General features: G+C 36.1%; 1 protein-coding gene and 1 long non-coding RNA gene across 2 annotated transcripts in view; one reads left to right on the forward strand and one right to left on the reverse strand.

Moving 5' to 3' along the window:
* Positions 1–834: 834 nt before the first annotated feature.
* On the reverse strand, positions 835–26,733 carry Rpap3 (RNA polymerase II associated protein 3). Its single transcript, XM_003475846.5, has 17 exons — positions 26,622–26,733; positions 24,180–24,338; positions 23,284–23,424; positions 20,007–20,129; positions 19,197–19,324; positions 16,385–16,506; positions 14,958–15,028; positions 14,307–14,432; positions 12,755–12,882; positions 11,534–11,655; positions 9,876–9,946; positions 9,680–9,781; positions 6,055–6,293; positions 4,605–4,791; positions 3,892–3,989; positions 3,685–3,785; positions 835–1,113 (listed from the first exon to the last, which is right to left on the reverse strand). Exons 2-17 carry the CDS (start codon positions 24,330–24,332, stop codon positions 1,028–1,030), a joined length of 1,998 nt encoding a protein of 665 aa, XP_003475894.1. The 5' UTR covers positions 24,333–24,338; positions 26,622–26,733; the 3' UTR covers positions 835–1,027.
* Positions 26,719–27,336, forward strand: part of LOC134477292 (uncharacterized) — a 30,264-nt gene continuing 29,646 nt past the window's right edge. Inside the window, exon 1 of the long non-coding RNA XR_010049235.1 lies at positions 26,719–26,850. This is a non-coding gene — a long non-coding RNA (uncharacterized LOC134477292). The remainder of the gene's footprint in view (positions 26,851–27,336) is intronic.

Here is a 27,336-nt window from a genome sequence, read left to right on the forward strand (position 1 = left end):
CACAACAAGGGTCTAAAGTATGCCAATATACTGGGCAAGCACTTTAGTACCAAGCTTAATCCTCAGCCTTCCTAAGTGCTTCTCATGTATTACCTATTTTCACACTCATAACATGAGTGGAAGTCCTTATGGGAAACAGGCCTGGAGTTGCCATGTTACTCTTGGAGTCGTTAAACTTCCAACAGCAAAGACAAGACTTACACCTAAAACCTGATAAGCAGAAAAGGCTTAGCACACTAACATGGGTCCGAGCACATCAAGTGCTTGCTTAAGGTCTCAGAACCAGTGACGTACATCTATATTCAACGAGAGCCAATTCCAAGGTGACCGGATTGTAACTTGAGTCTAATAACCTATAAAACACTGTGAAACAGGATTCAGGACAATGGAAGGAGTAAAAGTCCTCCAGTGAGGCAAAGGAAGGGGAAAAACGAAGAAAGGAGGAGGTGGGAAATAAGGAGGAAGGTGGGAAGAAGGAAACAAAAAGGGAAGGAGGAGGGAGGAACAAAAGAAGGAGAAAAAAGGAAACGAGGGAGGAAGGGAGAGAAAGAAGGAACTGGGGAGAGGAGAGAGGGGAGTAAAAAGGGAGGGAGAAAGAAGGAAAGCAGGGGAGGAGGAAGAAAAAGAGGACAGAGGGACAAGGGGGGAAGGGGAAAGAGAAAGAGAGAAAGAAAGTATGATCAGTATCTAATTCCCTCTATGGCAGGTAATTTAATTTTATGCTAACGAAGCAGCTTTGTCATACAGTCACAAAAACTCACAAAACATTTATGTGGCACTAAAGTATCCAAATATAACATTTTAAATAATTAATAAAATACTGACTCTTATAAATATAACTCATCTACATTTATATTTTTATTTTCAGAAAAGGACTCATAAATAGTTCACCTGAATGCATTTCACACTAGTTAATTAACTTATGTTCAAAAAGGTTTTCCTGTTTTTCATTTTCTTAACAAAAACACTTTATTTTCAATAGAAAAAAATTTACAAGCAAAAACAATAATTTCAGTAAAAATGGAAATCAACCACCATATCTTTTCTTGAGTTCTTCAACAGAATTATCTTTTAGTCCTGATTTGTCTATGTGCTTGAATAATACACGTGCAACTGAAAAAGAAAAGAAAATCTTGATTTTAATTTTTAAAAAACTAACTGAAATGTAAAGGGAATAATGACATCTATCGAGTAAGTTTTTTACATTTTAAAAATAATTACTATAAATTCCAATTCATACAATTAAAAAGTCAACCTAAAATATATAACAGTCCAACAGATTACTTCTTTAGAGAATACTTTGCTTTCATAATATAAAATTTCTCCAATATCCTCATTAGCATTATCTTGCAGATTAAACTAAATTTCTCTTGTACTAGCCTAAATTTTTTTGCCCGTTTCACAAATGTACCTTACTATTTTTATTTCCATTAACTACTTTTCTATCTTAATTTTTTTTTTTTAAAGACAGTGTCTTGCTACATAGTTCAGGATAGCCTTGAATTCACTATATATTCCTAGCTGGCCTCAAACACACAGTTATTCTACTGCCTCAGCCTCCTGAGTGCTGGGATTACAGATATGCGCCACCATATCTGGCCTACTCATTTTATTTTAAAACTTTATATTACTATTGAAAATTGAAAATCCATAATACCATCTATGAAATCACACTGTATGGTCCAGTTAGAAATTTTTTAGATTATATAATATATAACTACTGAAGGCTAAAAAAAATTTGTCCATGAATCATGTAAAATCATCATTCATACCACTGAGTGATCCACATTCAACAGTTTGGAAATCACTGTTATAATCCGTGCTTCTCAGCATTAAACTAGAAAACTCAGATCCCTGAGGCAGAGGGATCATTGAGAGTTCAACGCCAGCCTGGGCTACAAAGTGAGATCAAAGCTGGCCTAAGCTACATAGAGACCCTGTCTCCAAAAAAAAACCAAAACCCTGGAAAACTTACTATCAGTTATTAATGAAAATGTCAATGATCAAAGATGACAGCAGCTCAGTTATACACCAGAACCATTCTAAGTGTTTCCAGTGTTTAATTCAGCAGACAATGCTACCCAACCAAGACACTGCTGGTCGGCTACACTGAAGGGCTTGCATTTTCTGAGCACACCTTGAACTTACAACACTAGAGGGACAAAATGCACTAGACAATGACTCTGGGAGGTTATGAAGTACCAGCAGGTAGGCCTAGTAAATAAAGCAGACGAAGTTTCTGCTCTTATGGGGCTTTCATTCTGGAGTGAGAGAAATAATAAAGGACTACTAAGAACACTGTCAGCTAGCTATCTATCGTAAAGAAAAATGAGCAAGACAAGAGAGAGTGAGGAGGAATGGCAGGAGCCAGGCAGTTACTCTAAGCAGGCTGCTGAAGCCTGGTGTCCCCAGGTGGCAGCAGTCAGGTGGAAGCTGAGTGCATGAGGAAGCCCAGGGGAAGTGTGTGGGAAGGTGCTGTAGGCCTAGGGACAGCGAAAACAAAGTCCCTGGAGACAAACTAAGTTCAGCAGTCTAGTGCACTAAAAAGATAAAGAGCCAGTGTGCTAGGGCAAAATCATTTAAAAAAAAAAAAAAAAAGTAGTATTTATTAGGAACTTCAGCAGGAAATGTTTTTGGTTAACTGAAGATAAAGCAGAAACTTTAGGGCTAAAAGCCTATTAAAAAACCAGTGTCCAAATTAAGTACCTAAAAGCCAGCCAGGGATATGACTCAGCAGCAGTGTCTGCTTGGCAAGCATGAGGTCCTGAGTTTGATTCTTGGTAACCCCCCCCAAAAAAATCAGTAAGTACATGTCTGCTTTCCTAAGTACAATGTAACCTTCCTTATTACTCAGAGTCACTAGGCATTGCTGCTAGAAACAAAGATGTAGGAAGGCTAGGCTTAGCGAACAGCACTAGCTTAGAATGCATGAGGCCCTGGGTTTGATCCCCAGTGTCACAAAAATAATTTTTATAGTTTAGCAGAAACAAAAAAAGGAGTTCAAACTGTGTTTAGAACATTGAAAATGATCTATTGAGTTTTCTAATTTTCAGAACTAAAAAGTCTTGTATTCAAGTGATTTTTCCTTTTCCCTAAAATCATGACAAGGCCCAAATTTCAAATGACTGCAGTTTTTGCATAATTTCGTTTTACTTTAAGTAGGGTTTCTTAAAACTGACCATTCATCTAACTCAGCAATTTAGCTGCAATCAAACAAACTCAAGGAAATTACCTCCCTCAGAATGGACAAAACACTCCCAGGACCAGGCCCAGCTACACACTCCTGGGTAGGGGCTCCTCATGCGCCCCACAGAAGCAGGTCTCAAGCATGATACACTGCACCCTGCATGTCCAGAGGAGCCAGGCTGCAGACACGGACTGCCTGTGCTCAGGTGATGGGAAAGGCATCCGTCGCTATGACCCTGGCCCAATTCCTTTACTTCTGTTCTTTGTGTTTTTCCTTTAGGAAAATCACAATAGTATCTATACTGTATACTACTGTTGCAATTCCCAAATATAATCACAATTGTATTTAATTAAATTGTACTTTAATTGAACAGTTAATTTATAGTTAACTGTTTATACCCTATACATAGTAAGCAGTCAATAAATATCTGCCATCATTCGTTAAATATTAAAGAAACATATATAAGTAAGTAAAAAGCTTTTTATGTTAGAACTTACTCTTTTTCTCAGGTTCTGACATAAACATCACAGCCATATCGAACCTTTTTAGCTCAGAAAGTCTCTGTAAGATTTCAAAAATAAGTGATGGCTTTTCTTTCCTGAAACAAGCCAAATATAAAAACAAATGATCAGTTAAAAGTTGTTCACTATCATTAGTGGACAGAGCATTACCACAGGAGAATGTAAGTTAAAAATTCCACTTACTCAATGTAAAAGTCATGCAGAATTTTAATGATCTGGTTAAACACATCTGGATCTAGATTTTTCTGAAATAACTTAGGATACAAGGATGGTTCGATTTGCTACAAGAAAAGCAGACAGTTAAATTGTGGCAACATTCACATTTCACAAATCATATAATTATTGCTTAAATAAAGAGTAATCAAATTACTATGCATTAATACTTCAGCATCCTAACAGATAGGAAACTTGAGAGAGCTCTCAAAGAGTGACAACCATAACTAAAGATTTTAAAAAGACAGTAAATTTGGAACTATTTATTGAGTAACTAAAAGGGAATGTTACTATCATTACCCTTGAAAAAGACTATGATTCACTGAATTTCATGATTTTTCTTAAAAGCAAATAAAAGCTCATTTCAGGAAAACTGTCTAAATATTGCAAGCATTGCTTCAACACAGAAGGTACTTGATGTATTTTAGCTTTCTTTTCCTATCTTGAAGGATGCAAGATTAAGCGTAAAGTCTGAGATAGGAAATTAGATTGAGTTATCTTAGACATTAGAATTTAAAACAGAACCTATTCCCACAGGAAAACATGAAGGTGTCCCAGCTGGAAACACACACACACACACACACACACACACACACACACACACATACATACCACTATACAGTGGCAAAAGAAGCTGTTTTACCTTTTACTTTCAAGAGAACTACTAGCTTGCTCTCTCTTACCTTTAAATACCGATACAACATATCTGGAGAACTTTTCAGCTGTCTGAAATCAGATTCAAGTTGGAACGAGTTGGCAGGAACTGGAGGCAGCACACTTGTGACAAGCTGAGCGGAGATTTGTTCTACCTTTCTAGAAATCTTTTCACAGGAAGACTGACACACATCCTGTTTCAAACTGACTTGAGGTCTGAAATATTTCAGGGGCATCAGGCAATCAGTGGGAAAGGAACCACAACAATTAAAGCCACTAAAGGAAAGAGCAATTGGATATTTTAAATTTCTAACTTTATTAATATTTTGTCACTTGTATTTGAAACTATATATGTCATTTGGTTTATATACTGCATCAACTTGAGAAGTTTAGAAGTTGTGAGAAACTCAGCAGGGAGTCAGGGTTCTTTGTGAACATACTCAACCTGTGCAAAGGAGGGAAAGGAGCTTTTGTGAGCGCTATACCACCTGGGGGTGGGGTGGGGTAGGAGGAGCTGGGTACAATACAAAGCAGAAGAGGCTTGCACTTCTCCCTTTTCTTCTGGCTGCTACCTTAAAGTGTTAGCCCAGTGCCATGTCTTGGAGCCAGCTGATTATGGACTGAAACCTCCACAACAGTGAGCTAATTAATCTCTCCTTTCTTCCTTCTGGGAGTCAGGTATTTTGTCTCAGCAATGAGAGAAAAGTAATCAGGACAGGTGGGCTAGCTTGGGCCTCTTTGAACATACCATCCTGTACCACTGTGTGTCACACACATTCGCAGCTCAGCCTTTTGGAAATCTGGATTACAGTTTCAATGTATTTCAAGAAGGAAGAACTGTATCTTCCTTTAAAAAAAAAAAAAGTTTCCTATCTAGGATTTTCCCACAATCCACACTATTACTTCAAACAAAACAATTACAGTACTGAAGTTCAAAGTTTAAAAATCACACACACAACTTTTAGTAAGTTTGTTGAATAGCAATATAAAACTATACAGAATATATGTAAAATTAACCAATAGCCCAAAATAAACTTAGTCTACATTTACTTTCATCAGTAAAGAAGCAGATACGAACAAGTTTTTTTTTAAATTCTAGCAATATTTTAAAAGTACCCAACAGTCTTCAATAATAATGGATGAAATAATGGTAATGTCTAAATTCTACATTTTTGAGGTTTCCTTTTAAAAATTAGTTTTCTGCTGAATTAAATAAAAAAATACTAAAGCCCTAAAAAAGAAAAGCAATTTGATCAAGGCTCTTGCTTTTCATCTCTAAATCATCTCTATATTGTTCACTATGGTAAAGAGAAAAGGATTATTCCTGAAGCAAAACCTCACCCTAGGTTCACACAGCAGAGAACACAAAGCTGGCAGTTCAAAATACCAGTGGTAACAAATCAGAAGTCTTCTCCGTAATACTAAATTTCTAGTCAATTACCATTATTACAGATTATCAAAACCAGTATTTCTACTCACTGCACAGCCGATGTATCACTAATTTCTTCTATTTTCAATACTTTTGCTCTTGGGGTATCACTTGAGGGCAAAAGGTCCTCCTGGCTTGAATTCTTCTTACTTGCAGTGCCTGTGGCTGCTATTACATTTGCTAGGTTAATAGGATTACTCTCTGGAGCAGCAGCAGGAGTGCTATCTTGCACATCAACAGTCTGTATCAAATTACCAGTCTCTTCAATAATAACCTTCTTGAGTGGTTTCTAAAACAATTAAAATCAATTCTTTAACATGTTAAAGGTTTTCCATTTTAGGGTCACAAATCAAAAGGACGCTTTGCTATGTTCTTACAGCTAACATCCCAGTCACCAGTAAATTCAATTTAAGTGGCTAGACAGAATTGGGAATTATCCTCTGTCTGAGAATACAAATAAAAAGCTATGCACCTCTCCTAGGCAGGTCTAAACGGGGAAGAGAGACAACACACAAGTTACTATGAGGCACTGGGTATACGTGAAAGATGAAAGCCCAAAGTTCCCAGAGAACTCAGGAGGAAGCTCGCCCTGACACCGGGGAAGCATTCACAGAAAAGGCACACAAGACTGGCAAGCTGGAAGGTTGTGGTGGGGTCCATGGGCAGGGGACAGGCACGGTGGGGCTGGCACAAGGGGAGGTGTGGTATAGGTAGCCCGAAAGGCCACCTGAAGACAGCTTACACAGGGCCCTGCGGGCCATGCCAAGGAGTTTGGACTTTATCCTAGAGGTAAAGAAGCAAAAGAAAACTACGACACACCAACAACAGTACTGTGAGCTAATGGAAAGCAAGCGGAACAAGGACAGACCAAGGCCGGGCTACGCTCAGCCTCAAGACAACCAGAAAACCTGAGTTCATTCCTCACATAAACCAGCCAAATTTATTAAATTATATTTACAAAGTTGGTTTTCCAATTTAATAAAATAAATAACATTCAATGTTTTCATCTATCATTACATGTACCAAATACTTTCCATTTCTCCTTAAGTTTGTAATATTCTTTTATATTTAATAACATGTAACAGAAATGCTCCAGGAAATACCATTCCATTAGAAGTGTTGAAATGAAATAAGAAAAATTCCTTTTAAAATTTGCAAATTTTTGGAAACGGCTGTGGCTTTGTGACAGAGTTTATTTTCCTTACTTATGTGCAGCGCATCTCAAACTTTGATTTTAAAAAAAGAGAAACTTTCCTCAGCATACTCTTAAATGTTCATTCCAAATGCACAGGTAAACTGTAAGTCAAGAGTTACCTGACATAGATATTAAACGCAGTATTAAAAACATTTACTTAACACAGTTAAAATAAGATTAAGTGATAAGTGTTACTGGAGGAACATACAAAAATGAAAAAACGATAAACAAATTTGTAAAAGAACCCTGCCAGCTGTTCCATTTTAAAGAACAGTGGTAAGGGAAGGGCTTCACCTGGCTTACAACTCTTATCGGCCGGTTTTTTAATCAAGATATGGACCAAGAACAGACATATGTTAATTTTAAAAAAATTTCCAACAAGCAGTAATTATAAATTAAATCCATGTGGTGGCATTTAAAACCAAATCTTTTCATTAACGAAGAGATGTGTGATATGAGCCTAATTAACATTCTCCTCACAGTTGGTCTCTACAAGTCCAGACTTGTGGGAACTGGGTCAAGGGGGCCAGTGATGACTGCAAAAACGAGAATAAACCGTATTTAAGAGTACAAAAGGTATTCTCTCATTCCGTTCCCCTCTACTTTCTGTAGCCTGCCTTCCTTTCCTGACCACTATCCCCAGTGCCCAGTAGTCTCAAAAATACACAGCTGCAGAGGAAATTAACATTTGTTTCACCAGAATTACCTGAAATTAGCACCTATGCACGACTGCCTTTGATATAAATTTATCTGTGAGTTGCTGTCAATTTTAGGAGAAAAAAATAAGGGTAACAGAGGGAATCGGTAATCTGCTCAAGATTTCACAAGTTTACGAATAAGGATAAAATCAAGTCTCAAAGGCATTACTGCGTTTTTTTTTTTTAACCTTCTCAGTCGTATACTAATTCTTTTTGTGTGGGATAATTTACAAAATAATTATTCCCACATTGCTTCTTTCACAGAGCTCTCAAGGTACTGCCACAGAGATTTAAATTCATGCTGAATTTTCATAACTATCAACATAAATTGACTTTTAAAGTGAAGAAGAGGGGAATCTAACCAATTTGCAAAAGCTGCTTAGAGCTGGTCACAGGACATTATGTTTACAGATACCTGATTTACCACATGGCAATGTCTTTCCTAGGTGTTATAGACTATAATATTCAACAAAGGCTTTCTGTAAACTTGTCAATTAAATTTTTTGTGAAAAAGTCTTACAAAGATGTTGAAAGTTTAAATCACACTTACTTTTATTAAAAAGAATGGACTAGCCAATGAATATATGGAAACTAATATATGGAAACAACTAGATTTTTGCCTGGCACACAAAACCAATATTATCCCAGAAAATCCAAAAATATAGTCACAATAGGAACACTGGGAAGTACTAACCTACGGAGTCATCTATCTGCTACTAAACTGAAATGTGAACATAGCAAAACAGATGTCCTGTCTCACTTTCCTTTATAAATGGATAAAAATATCTATTCTGGCTTACAAAATTGTTATGTCTACCCCCAAGGCTCATCTAGTCATAACAGTTATTTCCCATGCGGGGAGGAAGAGGATCCTGATCACTGAAGGTCACATGGAAAGGTTCATGGAGAAAGATATCTGTCAATTTTCTGATCCAGCTGGTAGTTTTATACATATAAAAAAAATATATAAATGTTAGAAATTGCCAGTTACATCAAATCTATATTGGCCTTAAATTAATTCAACTTCAGATGTTCAACACAAAACCGCTAAACTCACACCAGCAATCTGTTTTTCAAGAAAAAAAATTACCTAGTAATAAACACTACAGTATGCCCAAAAGTAGGATATTTTTGCCTATTCTACATTTTGCTTACGTGCTAAAGTTAGATCCACCCCCTCATAAAACACAAGGCTAATGTAGTAAGAAGTAAAGCCCAGAAAGAACAGTAATGAAATACAAAAACATTTCATTACCAGATTGTAAAACTGCTTCAAATGCCTCTTTAAAAAAAAAATATATAGAAACCCCTTCAAGGAACATTAAGTTATTCTAGAAACCTAACAAATGAATTTTCCCTAATTGTACTATGACAATAATCCTAGGAAGCTTTTTTCTTTTTTTAAATTAATGCATATTAGTTTTAACAGAATACTGGGTTTTTGGTGCATTCATACACACATAAAAAGAGCATTTCTTAAAGATTGTAAAATTGTCTCGTGAAAAGTTTTAACATTTTTTTGAAGACTTTACTAATTCAACAGTTTGTTTCCAATTCTATTACAATAATAATGATATTAGGTGGGCATGGTGGTGCATACCTATAAGCTCAGCACTCAGGAGGCTGAGGTAGGAGGACTTTAGGAAGTTCTGGCCAGCCTGGGCTGTATCGTGAGTTCAAGACTAGCCTGAGCTACATACATAGTGAGACCCTGTCTCAAAAAAACCAAAATTTTAAAAATCTGATACTTAAATGGCAAAAAAAATAAAGTTCTCTACTTACAGTTGATCCAAGATGAGGTGGATTATCAGTGGGTTTTACCACATTTTGTCTTTGTGTGGAATCAAGAAAAACAGCATCCCAGTGTCCTTTCTCAATTAATTCCTTAAAAATAAATGTCATCATAACTATCAACATATCCTCAAGCTAATTATCTTTTGGAAAACAGGAGCATATTTTGGCAAAAAGAATATTTTACCTTTTTAATTTTGGAAAGTTCAGTGATTGCTTGTTTATTTCCAGGTTCCAAAAGTAAAACAGTTTCAAAATCTAAAGAGAATTTAAAATAAAGTAGTGAAAATAGACATTGTTCATGTAACTAATTATCCCACTTTTACTTCAAGAACTTTTACTCAGGAGTACAGGCTGGCCAACCTGACTACATACTCGGAAACAGGTGAGTGATAATGAAAACTAACATCTATTAGGTGCTACTTTTAGTATTTTTGTATTTGATGACACCAAGAACTCTGTAAGCACTAAGCTCCATCTCTAACCCTTTCTATTTTTTTCTTTTGAGACATGCTTTAAGTTTTCCAGGCTTTTCTCAGCTTCCTCTAGTTGTTTTTTATGAATTTTCTTTTTTTCTTTTCTGAGACAAGGTCTTGCTATTAGCTCAGATTGGCCTTGAACTCATGGCAATCTTCCTGCCTTAGCCTCCCAAGTGCTAGAATTACAGGTGTGTGCCACTGTGCTTGACTACATGAATTTTTATCTAAATGTCACTACAAGCTCATTTTACATATAACGAAAGTAGCTCAGAGCTCATCTAACTTACCAAATCTCACACTGTTAAAGAGATAACACAGTAACTCACCAAATGTAGAACAGAAGAGAATCTATACACTGGAACATTATATGGCCTTAAAAAGGAATCAAGTACAGTACATACTATAAATGGGTAAATTTTGAAGATTTGCTAGCTTAAACAAGCCTGATAGAAAAAGATAAATACTATTATAACAATACCTATATGGGATATTTAAAATAAAGTCAAACAGAAAGTAGAATGGTGGTTAGTAGGAAGCAGAGAAAAAGGAAAATGGAGAATTATTTTATGGGTACAGAGTTTTAGAATGGGGCATGACAAAGCTCTGGAAATGGTAGAGGTGACAGTCACACAGCAGTTAAGTATGCCTGACATCAAAGTATACACTTAACTAAAACATTAAACACAGTCTTATTTCATCACAGTTAAAATAGAGTCAATGGCTGCAACTACCAGGTTTGGAGAGAAGCAGTCATAATTTTTTCCTTTTTGGTACTGGGATCGAACTCATGACCCCACACTTGCCAGGCAGCTGCTTGTGCTGCTGAGCTAAATCCCCAGCCCCTCAAACAGCCAGATTTAAACGCACATTATTAGGGGAAAAAAAAGAGGCTGAAAAATCGATCATGTAAGTATTGATCACAAGAAGTTAGAAAAACAATAAATGAAACCCAAAGACAAAGAAATAAAATGTAGAAGAGAAACAAATGAAAGAAAAAAGACACAGAGGAACCAAGTTAGCTCTTTGAAAAGACTTGAGTATCCAAAGACAAGATCACAGAGAAACATGAAAAAAAATAAGAATGAACAGGCACAACTACAAACAGTCACACTGTCCTCTGATCTCCTCCCTTTTCATTTCTGCCTTTTTCTGGCTTTTTTCTTTAATTTAAACGTTCACTCAGTCTCATTGGCAGTTAGAGTGGACCCCAAAGGATGGAAGGGGCAGTCCTTCAATTCTCCCCATCATCTAAACTGCACAGGAAGTGTACTGCTTTAGGCCCAGCACCCCTGAGCCATGGGAGCGCTATGCAAAACCCTGCTTCTAACCCTGGGAACCTCATCAGAGAGTATGACAGTTGTTTTACCTTGTTTGGCCTCATTTATCTTTCCCAAAAATGTTCTTGCAGTTCCTCTTCTGGCAAAGGCTTTAGAATATGAGCCATCTAATGAAATGGCCTGTGTGCAGTCTCTTTCAGCTTCTTCATATCTAATGAACATGAGAAAATTACCAACAAGAAAAAATGTAGGTTAAAGAAAAACTTCATGTAAGCTGAGTTTTTAATTTTAAAAGCATGTAGATAATTTAAGTGACCAACTCCCAAATCTGTGTTTAAGGGAAAAGACTATTTTTTAAAATTTTTCATCTTCACTAAATTTTAGAACCATCTACTAAGGAAGGAGAAGGTCCAGATTAAGAGAAAGTCAACAAACGGTCTACAGGAGGATGGACTTCATGATGGTGAAATGTAAGAAGAGACAAGAGTGCGACTGCTGACATGGATACGCCATTTCTTCCCCCACCTCAAACACACAGTGCTATGACAGGATTATAACTGACATTAGGTTTATAATAAAGTTTTACACACTCATAGTATGTATCACTTAAGGAAAAACAACCTACACAAAATTAAGGATCTGTTATGTATGTGAAAGCTAGCATCTAAAGTCTGCATAAATACTACTTCATTATGCAATTAGCAATCACTCAGCTATGCTATGACCACAAAGAGCAAAGAAGGGCTATCGTGTCTCTCTCACACACACACACACACACACACACACACATTCTTTGGACCCTCTCTTACATTAAAGTGACATTAATGAACTACTGCTAATTTATTAGGAGTGAAAATGATATTGCAATTATGTATGAAATATAATTTTATTTAAAGATAAAATGTCACAATGTCTGAAAATTAAAACTAATATGACAAAAAGGTATGACTTGTTCAAACTAGATGGGTACATGGACTCACACTTTTTACTGAAGTCTGAAATTCTGTAAGAATATTTTTTGACAGGTGGGCCTAGTGGCACACACCTATAACTCCAGTACTTTGGAGGCTGAAGCAAGAGTACTGCTTTGAGTTCAAGGCCAACCTGAGCTAAATAATGAGTTCAAGGTCAGCATGAACTGCATAGCAAGACCTTGTCTCAAAACACCAAAAACAGTTTTGAAATAACTTTATATGAACAAAATCAGAATTTCTAGTGAACTTAAACATCTCTAACATCTTCTTGCTTTTCAAGATGAAATTATGGTAAGTTTCCATCCTGAAAAGCATCCAAATGTAACCAATACTCACTTCTCAATCTTCAGATAGGCCATTGCTCTGTTAGCTGGAAGAAGGGCATTAGCGCCATCTGCTGCTATCCCTCTAGTATAGCACTCAATTGCTCGCTCATATTTTCCCTCTTTGAAAAACGCATTCCCCTATCATTTCAGAGAAATAGAGAATAATCAAAACACATGCACAAAAATCCTCTGAATTCAAATCTTAAGAAATTCTCCAAAGCTACTGTTCAATATTATGTCAGTAATTAAGTATTAAGTCAGTAATTCCGTTGTTAAAACTCATGAGACATGTTTTAAAATCTGCTGGTATAGGTTTTTATGGTTATTTATTCTCTTTCCAGTACTAAAAAAAAAATACTGTGAACTACTATATTATTTTGCAGAATTCATCAAATTCTAATTAAATATTATACAAACCTTAAATGTAAAAACATGTTTTAGCCAGGTATAGTAACGTGTGCCTATGATTCTAGCACTTTGGGACCTGAGGCAAGAGGATCACAAATTTGAGCCCAGCCTAGGCAACTTAGTAAAATCCTGACTCAAAAGTAAAAAAAAAAAAAAAAAAAAAAAAAAAAATTTTTAAATTTAAAAAGGACTAGTGAGCTGCGGATTTAACTCAGTGGCATAAGCACCTGCCTGGCAAGTGTGAGGCCATGAGTTTGATCCCCAGTACAAAAAAATAAAAATAAAAATTGATTAGTGATGTTGCTTAGTATAAAGGCTCCTGGTTTGATATCCAATACCAAAAACAAAAAACCTACATATATTTTAATAAAGGCCCAAATATTATACAAGGTGTTTACTTACAATAGAAACTACATGAAATTATATGAAAGAATTTCATACCTCAAATAATTTTTGTAAAGTAATACAGTACCAGAAAAGTACAGCCCACTCTTCAGTAATATTAATATGCCTAAATATAGACTAAATCAAAGTGTATTGGAATATGACACTTATTTACAATCATTTTGATAACACAATCATTCCATAAGTATTTATTAGGAATCCTCTATAGGCCCATGAAATGCCATAAAAACATTATCTAGCCAGGCATGTTGCAGCAACCCTATAATACTAGCACTGGGGAAGCTGAGGCAAGAGGATCACCATGAGCTCAAGGACAGCCTAGGCTACATAGTGAATTCAAAGCTAGGCTGAACTACAAAGTAAAACCCTGTCTCAAAAATTAAAAAATAAATTCCTTCAGGTCAAGATTTGTAAAGAAATTTCAGCCAGAGTTGTGTGACTTAATGAAGTAAACCAAAGAATAACTATAGTTTATGTGTTAAATTTATAATTTCCTATATACAAATACATTAAAATCCTCAAAAACAGTCCATTCCCTAAGAGTAAATGTTTCTAGAATTATTTTTATGTATTTCCATCAATTACTCAAATTTTAAATTAGTGACCTTGAAAGGTTTTAGTAAATTTCCAGATGCATCTTAAGAAAATCTTAACATTAGCAGACACAGAACCTTAACCAACACACAAGAAACTAAAAATAAGCACTCTGGAAAATATACACATCATATCTTGGAATTCCTTTAGGGTACCAGATCTTTCTCTGAAATAGCCTGCTGCTTGTTTTGCTGTTCTTCAATTTGTTTCTTCTCTCCTTCAGTTGATGCGATCATTGTAGCAATTTCCTTTGGACAGGAGTTTTCTTTAGATGTTAAAGCCTAGGAAACATAGCAACCAACTAAAATAAAGCAAGCAATGCAAGATAAATACATACTTGGCCTTAAAATATATTACTCCGATATGTTAAAATTCCTACCACATTCAAATAATTAAAATAGCTGGTTAAAAATGGTAAAAAAAAAAAAAAAAACTATCGCTTTAATTCAAAAAGCAAAGTGAGAGGAATATGCAACCAACTGCTCAGTATGATTAGACAAATCAAAGAAAATGCAAAGAAATCAAGACATGTCAAAAGTGAAAAATCAGTGAAATAGAAAACGAATTCTGTTAGAAAAAATAAAGCATCAATAGTTCTAAATGGCTTTAGATGATGATCAGGAAAGACATTTAAAAACCATTACACTACTTCTAGCTTGCAAAAGCATTTGGTAAAATTTTGCAGTACACAGAAATCACATTAGAAGATCTCTTTATTAAGAAATCTATCCTACCTATCTCCATGAAAAGCTTTAAAGTCATCAAATAAAGGTCATATGTAATTCCCTTAAATAGCAATACTTTACCTGGTTGATTTTCCGGAGTTCACTTGTTGCTTCAAAGTTATTTGGTTCCAGTTCTAATACTTTTTCATAGTCTAAGTAAAATACAAGATAAGAAACTTTGAAAAGATAGGTATTTAAGGAGAGAAAAGCCAGAGCCTCCCGGAGAATCAGCCATGCTGGGACTAGGAGGACTCATCAAGAAATCAACTGGCTAGCCTTTCTGGTAAGCCGTGCAAGCGCAAGCTGCGTGGATTCCAGGGATAGAAAAGTCAGCTAGTACCTCCTGTGACCCTACAGGCTCACCGCTAGCTGAGAATTAAATGTAGTATCTATCTGCCCCACCACACCCCGTAAGCAACTGACTGGTCTGGAGGACAGGCTGAGTTGAAGGCAACTAAGGTACATAAAGCCACTACATGTTTCTATTGTTTGGTTGATTTTTCAGGCCTGGGGCCAGTGGTCTGAGCATCTCTTGGGAGGATGACTGTATGCAATATAGCAAATATGGAGGATTTCTTCTATCTCGTCTTTGAAGACCAATAGTGTTCTCAGTTTTGCTTTGTCCTTTTTATTTTTTTTTTGCTTTATTCAATATTCTGTTTTTATTGGTTTTATTCTGTTTTGTTTTTGGTTTGATTTTGCTACACCTGATGGAATGGACAATTATGGTAGCTATTGTTTCTTTCCTACTATCTTCCTTTGACGTTCTGTACCAAATTTGCTGCACCGTTTTGACTGGTTTTGTTCTGCTTTGTTTTGTTGGATTTTACTATCTTTAAAATTTTTAAAAGGATAGGTATTTAAAATATTTACAGAAAACAATAATCACCTGTTACATGTGACATGTAAGTACTACAGTATAGTAAAATGAAGAACTAAGAAATACTAAAATTATTTCTTCACCTTCCCCCAGGGAAACAAAATCCTAACAGAATCCTGTAACAAATCATCTCCCACCAGCTTCTGTCATAAGGTATATATCATTAAACCAAAAAAAGCAAAGTCTATTAAGTATTAGCTTTATTGTTATTTTTTAGCTTTATTGGTATGTATACTACACAAATCTACCTTTATAGAATGGAAGCCACAGAATTTACAAATAAAAACAGTAAAAGCTTTAAATGTACTACCTACTGCCCTGTAACAGCCAATAAGATGTTTTAATCTCTATTTTACAAATGAGAAATCGAAAACCAGAGAAGTTACTGGTCATATAACTAGTCTATGACAGAATAACAATTTGACCCAAAATCTTATCAGTGGTAAATCATGCAGTTTCCCAAAGCATCAAGATACCTTTTAAACACAAAAAATGAGCTCTGCTGAGATATTTTACAGAAAGTTCTCTGAAGGTAATTTACTGTAATTATTTAGTATTGTTTGCATAATGTCTGTTAGATTAAGCTATTAAAGAACTTATAAATAATGACAAAAAATATTAACTCTACCTTTTTTGGCATCCTCTAATTTTTGCAAAGCAAATCGAGCAGCACCTCGTCTGGCATAAGCCTTTGCATAATTTCTATTTAAAGCAATTGCTAAATTACAATCAGATTCAGCAACAGCAAATCTGCGATACAAAAAATTAAAGTTAATAAGGATCATTTATTAAACTAAAACTTCAAAATTTGTTTCTGAAATACCAAATACCTAGAAAGAGAATTTTCTTCCCAATTATAAGCACATTTTCCACTTCCTCATATTTAGTTAACCTAAAAGCAATAATCCTTAATAGTAAAACTTTAGTAGTATTCATTTTAATGCAAGAAACAAGATGGCCCAGTATCACTGTTTTTTCCTAGTACTGTACTAGAGAACCTCCTCAGTGCAGTCCCATAAAAAAGTAATGAGGTAAGGAAACTGGAAATGAGCTAAAAGTAGCTCCATGATAGTGTTTCCTGGGATACATGAGGCCTTGGGTTGAATCTTCAGTATTCACACCCCCCCAAAAAAAATAAAAACAGAAAAAATCTAGAGATTAAAATACTGCTAAGATAATGAAAGTTCAACAAGGTAGTTGCTTTACATACAAAGCAACAACAAAAACATTAACAAAGAAGTGTAAGAGACCAAGGCAAAAATTGTAAGATGATCTTCAAAGATATAAGATATGGGGCTGGGGATTTAGCTCAGTGGCGTAAGTGCCTGCTTTGCAAGCGCGTGGTAGTGAGTTTGATCCCCAGTACCAAAAAAAAAAAAAAAAAAAAAAGATATAAGATACATGGAACTATTTCGTATCTGTCTATAATAAGACACAAAAGTCATAACAATTTTATAATTCTCTCCAAACTGATCTATAAATCTCATGCAATTCTAAACAAAATCCCAAAGGGATGTATCAAGAAATTTGACAAAATGAATGTAAAATCTATATTGATGAGCAAAGTTCTAAGAATACTTAAGATACTCCTGAAAAATGAAGTACAGAATATGCCTACACTAAATACCAAGATATAATTATCATGACTTAGTAGTCAAAGATAGCATGGAATGAAGGTAAGGATAGGTACAGACCAAGACAAGACACACAGATGAGAAAATGAACCAAGCAAACTTGATAGATGACACCAGTGATGCTAAAAATTCCATGGGAAAGCTTGGCTGTTCCCATAAGCAAGACTAGAACAACTGGATATTCATACGGAGGAAATACGAAACTGAAATCCTAACTCTAGCACATCTGAAAAGTAAAACTTCAATTTAGAAGGAAATACAGGAGACTATCATGAATTCAAGATAGTGTACAAATTGTTTAAAGGTACTAGTCATTAATTTTAAACATTAATCATTAAAAATACCAATTAATTTGAAATATATTACAATGAAGAGCTCCTATTTGCAAAGACATTTATTTTATGAAATAAACTGTCACTCAACTCTAGAATTGAAACAAAGGTAGGCTACAAATTTACAAAAGAAAGCTATTATGAAGTGACAAAAACTAGTATCTAGAAAAAAGAACTTTTAAAAATCAACAGAAAAAACAAGAGAAAAATGGCCCCGGCCAGGCATGGTGGTGCATGCCTGTAATTCCAGGACTCAGGCTGAGGCAGGATTGCCATGAGTTTGAGGCCAGCCTAGGCTACATAGCAGCACCCTGCCTCAAAAAACAAACAAAAAACCCCAAAACAAAAATGGCCCAAATACAAAATAGGCATTTCAAAGAAAAAAAGTCTTGAATAAACATATAAAGGTACTCAACCTAACTTCAAGGTGGAGAGAGAAGACTCAATAGACCATACTGGCTCCAGGACAATCACAGCATGAGGGACAGAGGGGTGAGGCGGAAGGAACAGCCCCCACACCTGCTCAGGAGAGTACCTGGGAAAGAAACAAGCTCACCTGCAGTCAAGAGTCTGGCTGTATTTGGATCTATAACTGTACTTGGTTCTGTGCACAAAGTCAGCAAAGTTCCTGCTAGGACCCATAAATTTATGAGGCTACCCACCCAATCTTAAATGCAGAGTAGCTAAACCTACGCAAGTACAAACTAAAAGTACTCAACTACCACAAAATTAAAAAAGATAATAGCTAGCTCAGAGAAGGATAAAGGGCAGAATATGGAAAGGAGTATCAAGGTAGCTTCAAAAATAATACTAATATTCTGGGTCTTAAAGTTGGTAAGTAGGTTTATTTTAAAGCATTTTTTGTAACTCACACGTGATACATATTAGTCAATAAAAAATATTACAAAACATAAATATTCCCTAATTTATGAGGATATTAATGTTTCAAAGATCTAAAAATATGCTATTTAAATAGTAAAAATTCAGAATACAACAATAACAATGTCTTCTTTCATATTTCTGCCTTAAAAACTCTTATGATAGGACAGTTACTTAAGCCTAACACATATTAATATTAAAAATACACTTTAAGAGTCAGTATGACTTAAAGATGAACAAACACTGAAACACATTTTAAGTGTACCATAATAAAAGTAGGTAAGTGACTTTTTCAAATAATAGAAGGAAATTAACTTACAAAAATTTTTACCCATCTAATCTTTAAGAATTGGGAAAAGAACATAGTCATTCATTACAGAAGAAACAATAAGCTCTGGGAGCATGGTTTAAGTAACTGAATGTCTAGAATGGCTTAAAATAAAAGGGTGTAAGCTTTAAAAATTTATAATGGAAAAAATGCAATATATTTTCAATCTCTCCCACATACAGTATTTTATTATCGAAGACTTTAAAATAATTAGTCTTTATATATACATAAACCAATCACACACATTACAGACACAGAAGCCCTTACTTTTTCAATCTGAAGTAGGCTGATGCTCTGTTGGTTGGCAAGACAGGATTATACGGATCAGCATCCATGCCTCGGGTGTAACACTCAATAGCTTCATCATATTTTCCTTGTTTAAAGAATGTGTTGCCCTGAAAGAAACGCAAATTAAACAAAATGATTGCAATTCACTATACAGTCATTGTACAGACACGACCCAAAAGCCCTGACAGAGAAACAAGTAAAATACCTAACATTATCCTTCTACGGGCAATATCAACCCATAGAGACATAACAAAGACATTGAGAAGTTGTTTAGAGAAGAGTTTCACCTTTCTGGAAAGCAATATAGCTGATTTTACAGTAATAAGATTTCTCTTAGAGTGATGCTGAACATTCCAAAAGAAACCAAAAATGGCCTATGATATGGCATGGAATATAACACATATGTTAAGAACTGCATACTGACTTTAAATTACAGTACTTTTGTCCACAACTAAAAATTCTGGAACAACTCTGGCACAGTAAGAGCACTTTATATGTAATAATTCATTTAATGCTCACTACTTATTGAAATATAGGGACATCATTAATCTAATTAATAAATAAAGAACTGAGGTATAGGCACTATAAAGAGCTTGTCTCGAACTGGAATCAGGCAATCTGTCTCTGGAATACATACCTCTAAGTTGCAGTATTTCCTTCCATGGGACATCTCCAACGACAATTTAAAGTCCAAGCACTTCCTAAACTACCTATGTTGAGGAAATTTCAGAATTCAGATTTTCTACGTCCTTCCTACCTGAAGGAACCTAAAACTAACTGCAAAAGTACCTTTTCTTTTAGAGCAACAGCCTTTTGTGAATCTATGTGAATCCCATCTTCTTCTGACTCTGACTCCTGAGACACAGAATCGTGGATACTGTCTTCTTTATCAAGCTCATCAAGGATACTGTCCTGAAATTATAACAGAACAGAGCTTATAATTACATGACCATTAGGAGAAAAAATACAATCAACACAACTTACATCATTGTAATTTAAGGGCCTAAGGGGCTATAAGAAGCAATCTAAAAACCCACTCATTGTAATTATAAACAGAGGAAAAAAATGCCCTTGTTTAGAAACCCAAGATCTAAGTCACTTACAGAATCTGACTTTGAACTCATAAAGTAAATTAAGGTAATAATCTACAAATCATCCCTAAGTCACAAATTCTTAGTAGTGAGGTATTTTGACTGAATATAAGAGAAGCTGCAAATTAAATTAAATTAAATTAAATTAAATTAATGGAAACAGCAGCAAAGTTTTTTAAAGCTTTTTTCTTTTTTCACTCAACAATAACAACATTGCTTGAATACACCTCCTGATCCTTACAATAGCTTATGAGGTAGATACAATTACCCATGTGTTTCACACATAAGGGAACTGAAAACATTGAAATTAGTTGCCTCACTCAAGTCACTCAGCTAGTAAGTGACTGAGTCCACCTCCTCTGCAGAGCTCATTCACCATGTTACTACTTTTCAGTGCATTTAAAATATAACCAACCCTACTAAGAAAACATAACATGCTAGTCGGATAGTAGTTCCCAATCTCTTTTTTTACTCATATACTTCTTTTATGATAAGTAATTTTACAGATGCTGTCAGGATTTTTCTAAATTCTGTTTTTATCAGGTGTGAAAGATTTTAATCCTTTTATGCATAGTGTTGTTTTTGGAGCTCCCATAGTAACAGAACATAATAAAATATTTTCTTTTCAAATTACTTTTCTTTTTTGCAACAGTCCCACTCTGGAGTTCAAGTTATCCCTAAACTCATGGCAATCCTCCTGCCTCAACCTCCCACGTTAGCTGGGATCTCTTCAAATACTTGTTCCTTGAATTTTTCTAGGTAGCATATATGAATTTCATGAAAAAATTGCAACTTTCAGCATAAATGGTTTAATAAGCTACATTTTTAGTTGATGCAGAATTGTTCATATGTAGTATGTGCAATGTGACTCTCACTGAATGGATATTAAACACAGATTGAAATTTAGCTATGTTTTAGTATGAAGATTCTAGAAATATCGCCATATCAACATGGTAGCCAATATTATCCAACACTATGCTTACATGTGCAGAAAATTAACAACAACAAATCATTAAAGCAAGAAGTCAGATCTGAACTAGAAGAATGGTAAACAAACGCCTATGCCTTGTATAGACACTCAAATGACAACTCAAACAATACAGTACACGATCAGGATGGCAACGTCCACACACAACAGAAACTGGAATGAATAAATCAGTATGTAGGAAGCATTTCTGTAAGAAATCATCTGACATTATGTCTCTCAGGAATTGGACACTGTGAGAAAACAATGACTTATGAAAAGTAATAGGTTATATAATAAGAGGAAACATCACCCAAAAAAGCAGCCTATAACACACTCAGAAATAAATTTTATGTTCAGAATGTATCTCTTTCAGCAGCAATAAATTCAAGACCGAAAATTATACTTTCTTTATACTGGGACAATACTAAAGCAGATGGCAAACTATTTAAATAGGGGGATAGGTCTCTTGAATCAACTACCTTGTTTTCATTAAGAAAAATCCAATGCAATTAATCTGGAAAACATTATCTTAAAAAGCTAAATGTACATATCCAGTGATGGCAAACTTTTGAGTAAGAAAAGCCTGCTGTGGCATGTTCCATTGATTTGCCACCACTGAAATAAACATGACCCAGCCTGACCCCTCCCACTTGGGTGCCAATCTCCATCCAAAGACAAGTTCAACAATGTTCACTGCAGGTTTATTTGTAATAGTACCAAACTGTAAAAAGCCCTTACTGTTTTCTAAAATATAGCTGTCTCTACCAAAGAAAAAATATAGCATGCTAATTTAGCAATTCTGAATCTCTTTTGACACAACTACTCCTTTCATAGTAATAAATAATTTCATAGACCCTGTCAAGATATTTTAAATTTTATTTTCATTATGATGAAATAATTTTTAGTAAAACATTCCTTTTTGATGTCCAGGTATACATATTTAAGGGGCACAGTATGACGTTTTACTAAATGTATAAAACATATACACAGCTCTTCAATAAGTGTTAATAATGAACAGAGATTATGATATATTTGTACAACATTCTTTTTTTTTTCCGGTACCGTGGATCACGACTGCGTGCTTGCAAGGCAGGCGCTTACACCACTGAGCTAAATCCCCAGCCCCCTACTTTTTTTTATTTGTACAACATTCTTTTCAGCAATGAAATAGAACAAAATATTGCCACTCAATGTGCACCAATATTAGATAATACTAGCAAACAAACCCCCACAAGTGCATACTGCATACATATATTTATATAAAATTCTCAATCTACCATATGAGAGGCCAGAACAGATCTTCTGTGGTGATTCCTTAATTGCAGTGGAAGTTTTCCAGATCTACATGTGATAAAATGTCACAGTAAATTTATTTGTATTTGATGCCAAATACAAAACACTGTACCTGCAATGAGGTCCTTGGTTTTGGATTTTTTTTTTTTTTTTTGTCTTTTTCCTTTTTATCGCTACTAGGGATCGAACTCATGACTGCCTTCTTGCAAGGCAGGCGCTTATGCTGCTGAGCTAAACCTCCAGCCCCCTTGGTTTTGATATTACACTATAGTTAAATAAGATGTAACCACTGCAACTTTGTGCACTATTTTTGTCAAAAAAGAAAAAAAAAAGATAAACTAGGAAAAAATCCTGCTGTCTTAAGTCACCATTCACTAAAAGAGGATTACAGAAGAAACACTGGTCCAGTAATTAAATTTTATTCCACATAAAATAGCCCATAAAGATGACACAGCACAGAGAACTGTACTTCACTTTTCATTTAACCTATGACAAATTAAGGGAAAAACTTTTTTGGTTTTGTTTTATACACTGCTGGGGATTAAGCCCAGGCCTTACATATGGCAGGCAAGTGCTCTCCCACTGAGCGACAATCCAGCACCACCACCCCAAGGTGCCTGTGCTTCTCTCAGCTCCCAAGGAGCTGGGAGTACAGGAGTGCAGCCTTACGCCCAGCTGAGCAACTGTACTCAAATACTAAGCCACAGCAACTTACCACATCAAGTTTGGACCACGCCTCATAATCATAAGATTTTATCCTGTTTTTAGTGTTTTCCTCTTTGGTTTTTTTAGAAGATTCTTTCACTTTCCCTTTCTTCTTTTTCCTAAAATTCCCATTTCGAATAGGAGGTAAACTCTGCAGAGAGAAAAAGAGCACCATTTTGAGCATTCTGCTCTGTCATTTTTTGTATATCTACCAATCCTTAAACTTTTCTTTTTTTTTTGTCTGTTTCCTTTTTATTGGTACCAGGGATTGAACTCACGACTGCCTGCTTGCAAGGCAGGCGCTTATACCGCTGAGCTAAATCCCCAGCCCCAATCCTTAAACTTTTCACTAAATGATATTTTCAAGAATTTCTTTAATTTTCCAACTGTTTCAAAATATCAACTTACTAATTTACCATGTTCACTTATAAGAATTATGCTTGGAAAAAAAAAAGAATTATGCTTGAAAAGTTTAATTCATCCTTTGATGAAAGTTGAACACTGTTGAGTCACAAGTATTATCTTGAAATCCTGTCTCAAAAAAAGAAAAAACAAAAACGAAACATGCCAGTATTATATGGCAATACATCATTAATTATCTAATTATTTTCATGTATGACAAACACTCCTTACACATTTCACGATACTGTTCATTTACCTTTGTCATTCTTTTCATAGCTATTCATTAAGATTTAAAATATCTCAATATACTCAGTACAATTATTACATTTTTTAAAAGAAAAATTCCTAAAAATGTTGATAGTGAAGCAAACTACTTTAACTTTGGTATTTTCACAAAACAAAGCCATACCTGGTTTTAAAATAAAAAGTTATGGTTTTAAAAGCCATACCTGGTTTTAAAATAAAAAGTCCTACTAGCTACTGATTTAAGAATTCTTAACTTACCTCTTCAGGAACACCACTCTGTCTTCTCAGCTCCAAATCCTTTTGCTTAATGTCTTTTTCCCAGTTTTCTAAATCTCTCATGAAGTCTTGTAATTCTTCTGCATTTTGCTTCACTTGTAGTTGTAATTCAACTGCTTTACTTGGTGAAGTCATTATGGCCTGCAGAGTTTTGAATAACCAAACTGTTACTAAGAATTAAATAGACTGACAGGTGCTCCTCAAATTAGAGTTTCTTAGCCATAAACCCATTAACAAATGAAAATACTGTAGTCAAAAATACATTTAATCTACCTGACCAAATATAATTTAGCAAAATAGTACAACTGTCAGTTGCACCTTTATGATCACAGGGCTGAGTAGGAACTGTAGCCCACTGTTACCACTCAGCACTGCAAAAGAGTACCTTCCCATACCTCACCCAGGAAAAGATCAAATCCAAAATTCCAAGCAGTTTCTGTTAAATCATACTGCTTGTTCATTACCGAAAAGTACTCTTATTTTCTTCCAACATTTATTGAACTTCTATATGATAGGTTCAATACCAAGATGCAAAAAAACATGAAAGGCAAGGTCTCTGGTCTAATAGAGAAGAAAAATAAATAAATAACAGAAGTACTGAACAACAAAATTTTGTTAAGCTAGGTTTCTCAATCTTGACATTTTTAACTAACTTTTTGTCAAGGGGGTACTGTCCAGTGCTCAGTCATGCAGTTGGCAACAACCCTGTCCTGTATACAGTAGAAGCCACTCTTCCATATCTCATTGTCAAATAGCCCACAGAAGGCAAAATAAACCTTGGCAGAGAAGCTGGAGTTGAACCACACACAGATGCTCTCATAAAGGAGAGGCAGAAATCAGATTGCAGGTGATGGCATCAGGAAGATGTCCCCCAACATGTTGAAATTGTAATTAGCTTTTGGAAAGGGCCAGTCAAGTGAGAGTAGGCAGGTAAAGAAATTATGAAGGAGAATAAGAAAGTCAAACAGGTAGATACGGGAACATATCTTGAAATGCCAGGCCATGTGAGGTCTAACCTATACCGTATTCCAACGTATTCCAATGAGTTGAGTTGATGAGACTGACATGAGTTGACATGAGTACCGCATTCCATGAGTTGATGAGACTGACAAGATGAAGAGTACACTGATTCAGACAATGTTCTTTCTAGCTTTCAGGCTTGCAAGTCTAGTAAGATTAGTGATGCCACCTAACCTGAGTCAGAAAATATAATTTTAAAAATATGTTTCAGATTGAGAGGGCAAATGGTCAATAGCATTGTTTTAGTTCGGGACCAGCTGAATTTGAGTACTCATGCAACATCAGCAGGCTATAAAGGACTAGAGATAAATTTGAAAGTCACCAGTTGGGAGCTAGAATCATAGATTTAGACCAGTCTAGCCATTGGCTACTGAGAGATACAGGGAACATAAAACATACTAATATTTAAGAAAAATAGGCAGCACCACCTAGAGAGCTAGAAGACTAAAGTATGGTGTCAACAGAGGACCAAAGGGAATGAGTTCAACGAAGTGGGAAAGACTGGCAATGCCAAATACCACAGAGGGCATAGAAGAAAAGAAGTGCACTATATTTAGCTATATAACAGTTACTGCCTACTAATGTAAAATCTGCTCTTGAATCTTGTCTGGATGATCAAGGAACAAGGAAAAGGATATAGGAAAGATGATGAGTGATGGGGCAAGGTTCCCCAGAGTAAAGGAAAACTTAAAACCATAAAGGGAAGAATGCAAGGTAAAAAGAAGGGATTTGAAACTTGCTTAGAATGGAAAAAAACAAAAAGGACACTTAAGCAAAAGTCGTATATGATGGCTCTTCTGACCCTCAGCCTCAAGAACTATGCCTAAATTGCTTTCAAGCAGTTCCATGTTAGATTATAATATATGTGTCTCATTCAAACAAAACTTGTGCAATATTTTGCTGAGGACTCAAAAAAAAAAAAAAAAAGTGAAAGCGAGGGAAGCTCCTGGGACTGTGCAGGTGAGCTGAAAATTTCTTTACACCTATTCACCCATGCCGCTCCCACCGGCACAAGCGCTCCCATGAAACCAGCGGCAGGCCGCGATCTGGGCTGAGATCCCGGCGGGGAACCAGAAACTTCCAGCACTTGGGGGGGAACCATTTTCACACTTAACATCCGGGCGCGCCTGTGCACCCGCACAGACAGGAAAGTGGCTGGGACGTCTCAGCCGCAAGTCGCCCATTGCCGGGGTGCCCGGTGTGGAGACCCCTCTGCAAAGCTTAAAGCCCTGGGTCGCACGCGGCGAGTCCCTCCTGGAAACCCGCTGCCCCGGACGCCGCTAACCTGGATACCGCCGCGCTGCCACAAAGCTCCCCGCCCTCGCCCAGACAAAACGCATGCCCCCGCCTCGCGCTCTAGATCACAGTGCTCTACGGCCGGCGCTAACAGCCGTGCCAGCTCACCTGTCCCGGCCGTCACCGGGTGCTCCGCCGCCCCTCAGACCCGCAGCTACTCGCCAGCACCGCCCCGGCTTCCCACAAGGCCGGGTGAGCCCTCGCCCCGCCCCGGAAGCCCGGCTCGCGCGTGCGTAGAACGCCAAACTAGCTAGCCCAGGTTGCCTGTTTAGACCTATGCGAGTGCTGGAAGCGTTTGCAAAATCCCACCCTCTCACACCCCTGTTACAAGCCTATGGTAAGTAGAGAACTCCAAAACTGCAGTGTCAGCCCGACTTACTCCGACCCCCAAAGCAATATAAAGCCTTAAACTTTATTTCTTTGGATTTCGTCAATTTTGTCTCTAATATTTGTCTAGCAAGATGTCCTGACCTTTTTACAATAAGACAAAGTTACAGTTTCCCTTCCAGGTAGGAACGACTAATGTAAACTGGTGGTCGCGGAAATTTTGTGGGGTTTGTTTCTTTCTGAGTCTTGTGTTTGACAGAGCCCTTCCCGTCTGCCTCCTTTGAATCTTTTTTTTTTTTTTTTTTTTTTTTTTGGTTTTTCCTTTTTATCGGTACCGGGGATCGAACTCACGACTGCCTGCTTGAAGGCAGGCGCTTATGCCGCTGAGCTAAACCCCCAGCCCTCCTTTGAATCTTTTGCAGGAAAATTCTTTCCTATTCAACCCGGTTTGTATCCTGAGTGACGTGTGTCTGTATTAAGGTCTATCTTTGGATAC

This window comes from Cavia porcellus, unplaced genomic scaffold, assembly GCF_034190915.1.
Source record: "Cavia porcellus strain 051 isolate PalLab524CR breed Dunkin Hartley unplaced genomic scaffold, mCavPor4.1 scaffold_8, whole genome shotgun sequence".
Classification (NCBI taxonomy): domain Eukaryota; kingdom Metazoa; phylum Chordata; class Mammalia; order Rodentia; family Caviidae; genus Cavia; species Cavia porcellus.

Bases quoted from the DNA above. Each gene is read 5' to 3' on its own strand.
- Rpap3 (XM_003475846.5), bottom strand. From the start codon at position 24,332: ATGACTTCACCAAGTAAAGCAGTTGAATTACAACTACAAGTGAAGCAA. The intron at 9,947-11,533 runs GTAAAACAACTG...AATTCTCTTTAG, and splicing joins GATAAATGAGGCCAAACAAG to ATTTTGAAACTGTTTTACTT. The intron at 4,792-6,054 runs GTGAGTAGAAAT...GAAATATTTCAG, and splicing joins AGTGATACATCGGCTGTGCA to ACCTCAAGTCAGTTTGAAAC.